General features: G+C 42.9%; 1 protein-coding gene across 1 annotated transcript; it reads left to right on the plus strand.

Moving 5' to 3' along the window:
- Positions 1–1,324: 1,324 nt before the first annotated feature.
- PCDHB1 (protocadherin beta 1) lies at positions 1,325–3,781 on the plus strand. The gene has a single exon (XM_053567243.1). The coding sequence runs from the start codon at positions 1,325–1,327 to the stop codon at positions 3,779–3,781; it is 2,457 nt and encodes an 818-aa protein (XP_053423218.1).
- The last annotated feature ends 1,614 nt before the right edge of the window (positions 3,782–5,395 follow it).

Raw genomic sequence — 5,395 nt, forward strand, 5'->3', positions numbered from 1 at the left:
GAGACTAAGTGTCAGAAGACAAGTTCTAGTTCTTACATTGCCATGAGTAGAGCCATATGAACCAGGCAAGTGATTTCATCATTTGGAACCTTAATTTCTTCATTGGTTAAAAAAGGGGACAGGGGAGCAGGGAGGGAGATTAGATCTCATTTTTCTGACATCCCTTATCATTCTTAAACATTCTATGATCCTATGATCAGAAAGGAATTCTTGACAAGTATTTCCTATATTTCTATCAGGATGTTTTTAATTATATATAAATGGTCTTATTTTATTTCTTTAAAATCCAAAGTCAAGCATTTATCTTCATTTCATTTATCTACTATATTATCTGGAAAACAGAATAATATACTGATTAGGAGCATACACTTTGGAGTCAAACAAGTTAATTGTGTTTTTTCTCTCATATTTACTAGGTAGTGGATCTTCAGGGGTGACATAACCTCTCCTGTATCAGTTTCCTAGTCCTTAGAAAAAAGGAAATAATGTTTACTTCATAGAGCTGTTGCAAGGATTAAATTAAAGAATGCATGTAAATCCTTTAATATATTGGCGCTGCATAGAAATCAAATCCAATAATATCACTGCCATCATCATTATAAGCAACAAGATGGCTTTTTCCTGAGCATTTGAGGATTCTGATGCAGGGAATGGATTTGTGCCAATCCAGAGGCCGGTTGGCCTAGTCCCCTATTAGTTAGTGTACCTACTGCATCTCAAGTTCCTGAAGGATAGTGTCTCCCTGTTCTCTTTCCTTTTCTTACTGACACTTCTCCACACTTTTCTGCTCTCAGCCCCATATATTTGGTTCAGCCAGAAGACATTTGTTTCATCTTTGGACAGATTGTAGAGTGTGCAGATGTAGCTTCAACTTGTTGCGGTTTGCTCAACGCTGCAGTGGTCCCAGCTGGCTAACAATACAGTGACTTCAGCTTGAGCGAGTATCCTCATTGGCTTCTCAATTCCCAAGGACTTTCTTTCTTTTTTTTTTTTTTCCCCTGAAAGGGAATTACCAGGCTAGTCTGCTGTTGCTTTGACAACAAAGTTTCAACGTCTACCTAACTCTCCGGAATGAGAACATACCTATTAATATATTCAATAGACTGGGGAGTTGAGTTGCTTAATGCTAATTTTCTTCTGAGTGCAAAACAGCTTACTAGGCTCAGGTAGCCCTTGGCGGCGATGCGGTTAGAAGCTAGTGAAGCGGAAAACAGCTGTTGTCATACCCTGCTGTGGAAAAGTGAAAGTGTATCTGCAACAGGTGGCGTTGGCTGCAGAGAGTAAAAGTGTCAGAAGACAAGTTACCATATGCTTGTGAGAACTGATGGCGGCTGCTCGCAGAAAACTTTTGCAAAGCAGGCAAGTGGGCTCTCTTCTCATTTTTCTGTGCGTATCTGTGGGGGGTGTGACAACCATCCGCTATTCGGTGGCGGAGGAGATGGAGAGCGGCTCGTTTGTGGCCAATGTGGCTAAGGACCTAGGGCTGGAGGTAGGGAAGCTGACTGCTCGCGGGGCGCGGCTGGTTTCCGAGGGCAACAAACTGCATTTCCGGCTCCACCGCAAGACGGGGGATTTGTTCGTGAAGGAGAAACTGGATAGGGAGTTACTTTGTGGCAAAGCTGACCCGTGTGTTCTGTCCTTTGAAATAGTCCTGGTGGAGCCGCTGCAGTCCTTCCGTGTAGAGGTCAGGGTATTTGATATCAATGACAATGCCCCAATTTTCCTAAACAAGGAGCCACTTTTAAAGATTCCGGAGAGCACCCCCTTGGGTTCACGTTTTCCTCTGCAGAGCGCCCAGGATCCGGACGTGGGCCTCAATGGTCTCCAAAACTACACCCTGAGCGCCAACGCGTATTTCCACCTGCACACCCGCTTCCGCAGCCACGGACCTAAATACGCTGAGCTGGTGCTGGTTAAACCCCTGGATAGAGAGGAGCAGCCTCGGGTCAACTTGACAATCACAGCTGTGGACGGTGGGTCCCCACCCAAGTCTGGCACTGCTCACATCTGCGTGGTGGTTCTGGATGTCAACGATCACGTGCCCCAGTTCTCGCGACTAGTGTACCGCGCTCAGCTGCCAGAGAATAGTGCCAATGGTTCTTTAGTGGTCACAGTCACTGCCATGGACCTAGATGACGGCACCAACAAGGAGATAACTTATTCTTTAGCTCAAAACTCAGAAGCAATTCTCCAGACGTTTCAGATCGACTCTCAAAGTGGAGAGGTTCGACTAAGAGGGCCCCTAGATTTTGAAGCTATTGAAACATACGACATTGACGTTCAAGCTATGGATGGAGGAGGCCTCTCTGCCCACAGCAAAGTCCTGGTCGAAGTGGTGGACGTGAACGACAATCCTCCTGAAGTGATGGTCTCCTCTGTGTCCAGCCCTCTCCCTGAGGACTCTCCACTACAGACGGTAGTGGCCCTTTTCACTATCCGAGACCGGGATATTCGAGTGGGAGGAAAAATCACCTGCTTCCTCAAAGAAGTCCTTCCCTTTGTGGTTAAACCTACATTTCGGAATTCCTACTCGCTAATCACTGACAGAGGCTTGGATCGGGAGGAGGTCTCAGGCTATAATATTACCCTTATTGCCATGGATGCTGGACCACCCAGCCTGTCCACGGAGACTGTGATAGAAGTGCTAATATCTGACATTAATGATAATCCCCCAGTATTTCAGGAAGATTCCTACATCTTGACTGTTCGGGAAAACAACAGCCCTGCAGTTTTTATTGGCAAAGTCCATGCTGAAGATCTAGATTTGGGTGAGAATGCCCAAATAACATATTCCCTGCTGCCTCCAAAAAATGGAGATCTGTCAGTCTTCGCTTACATCTCCATAAATTCAGATAATGGGAAGCTTTATGCATTGAGAACCATGGATTATGAGGCCGTTCAAGATTTTCAATTTATGGTGAAGGCCACTGATGGGGGTTTCCTGTCATTGAGTAGCCAAGTTACTGTCAAAGTCGTTGTTCTGGATGACAATGACAACCGTCCAATGATCTTGTACCCACTACAGAATGGCACTTTGCCCTGCAATGACCTGGTGCCCAGGTCTGCAGAAGCAGGCTATCTAGTGACCAAAGTTGTGGCTGTCGATGGTGACTCAGGTCAGAATTCTTGGCTTTCATACCATCTATTTAAGGCCACTGACCTTGGGTTATTTTCTGTTCGACAACAAAATGGGGAAATTCGTACATTAAGACAGATTGCTGCGAGAGACTCCATGATGCAGAAATTGATCATTCTTGTTAAGGATCATGGCCAACCAGCTCTTTCCACTACTGCCTCTCTCAACATCCTGCTGGTAGATGGCTTTTCAGAGCCCTACTTGCAGTTCCGGGATCCATCCAAACATTCTAGAAAGGTAAATCCATCCACTAAATATTTGGTCATTTCTCTGGCTGTGCTTTCCTTCCTCTTTCTCCTCTCTGTCACAGTGATCTTCATTATACACATCTACCAAAAGATCAAATATAGAGAAAAGTTCACAATTCAAGAGCATTTCTATGATGACTGTAATTTCCCTAACAACCTGGTACATGGAGGAGGCAGTGGATCCTTATCCCAGCCTTTTCCACATGAAATGTGTTCAGCCACTGGCACTGGCAATAGTGAGTTCCGGTTCCTGAAGCGCTTTATGCCCAACTTCCCTTTCCCTCATGCCACTGGAGATGTAAAAACACAGGCGGGCTCCAGCTTACCTCAAGATTCTGATAGAAATAAGTCTCAGAGGTCAGAGGGACATGCCCAGGTATCTGATGACTACATGTAGCTCATATTTATAGCCCTCAGTGAGAGAAGAGAAACAAAATGTTGTACTTGGTATGCAAAGATCTCCCATCCTTATTGATCTAGGGCAAAAATTGCCCTAGACTGCAGGTTTATTGGAGACAGGAGTGCCTAGTTTGATGAAAATGGGAACCCCAAAGTGAGTCTTGGATTACTTAGTACAAAACAGTCATTCTGATACTCAGCTTATATTATCTGAAATCTCTTCTGCATTTGGATTTTGTTTAGAGAAATGCCACCATCTATAAATGCATATGTGGTAGGAACTTATCATCATCCATCTTTTCTGTGATAGATAAATAATTAATGAGCCATTATTTACATCTTCTCTGATCCAGGAAATGCTTAGTTCCACAGAGATAGGCCTTTAAATTATTTTCCAGTAGAAAGTTATGCAGTCCTGGGAAGAGAACTAGCTTCTCAGTGTTTTGTGTTTGTTTTCTAGAAACAGGGTCTTGCTTTGCATCCAGATTACAGTGCAATGATGTGATACAGCTCACTTCAACTTTGAACTTCTGGGCCCAAGAGATTCAAGGGATCTCAGTCTCAGTCGCTTGAATAGCTAGGACGATAGGAATGCACTAACACACCCAGACACTTTATTTTAGGGACAGGGTCTTCCAGTGTTGTCCAGGCTTACCTTGAACTCCTAGCCTCAAACAGTTCTCCCAAATTAACCTCCCAAAGTTTGTGAGCTACCATGCCCAACATTTTTTTTTTTTTTATTTGAGACAGGGTCTCATTCTGTTGCCAGGCTGGAGTATACAATCATAGTTCAACGAAGCCTCAGACTCCTGGGCTCAAGCAGTCCTTCTGCCTAAGCCTCCTGAGTAGCAAGAACTACAGATGTGGTTCACCATAACCAGCTAATTGATTTGTAGAGATGGGATCTAGTTATATTGCCCAAGCTGGTCTCAAACTCCCAGTCTCAAGCAATCTTTCATTCTTGGCCTCCCAAAGTGCTTAGATTACGGGTATCTAATCCATTGCTCCCATCCTGGCTTCCCATTTTGATTTATCAGAAAGTGATTATGTTTGACAGGCAGAGAGATAGTTTATTATTCAGAAATGTCTAGATTTTTGTCCCTGATGAGTCTTTGAATCAACACCTTGCATGCCAGCATTCATAATCACGGAAATGCCTAGGGAGTGGTAGTCCTCACAGGTAATCATGGTGGGGGAAAGGGTAAGAAAAAAAAAAGGATTCAACTTATTTATAAATATAAGGGCAGATATAAGGCTATAGAGAGTTTAGGAATGTCCTTCAACATTAAATTAGATGTAGATTTCTTAATGGTTGTTAAGGACTAAGGCAAGTCTCAAATCTCTCTCTTTCATATTTAGATGTATATTCTAGCATTATCCAAAAAAATAGGTATTTGAATATAAGGAATGAAGAATGGATGAGGATAAAATTATATTAGGCCTGCTGTAGCTAATAAATGCTATAGAACACTTTAAATTATTTTATGCTGTTATGTGCTATACAATACTTATTCTAAACTATTTCTTAGGTTGTAGAATTATAAAATAAAAAGGCATTAAAAGAAAAAATTCATTAATACCATTAAGCAGCTTTAAGGAAAGATATATTTTT

The sequence above is a fragment of the Nycticebus coucang genome, chromosome 17 (genome assembly GCF_027406575.1).
Source record: "Nycticebus coucang isolate mNycCou1 chromosome 17, mNycCou1.pri, whole genome shotgun sequence".
Taxonomy (NCBI): Eukaryota; Metazoa; Chordata; class Mammalia; order Primates; family Lorisidae; genus Nycticebus; species Nycticebus coucang.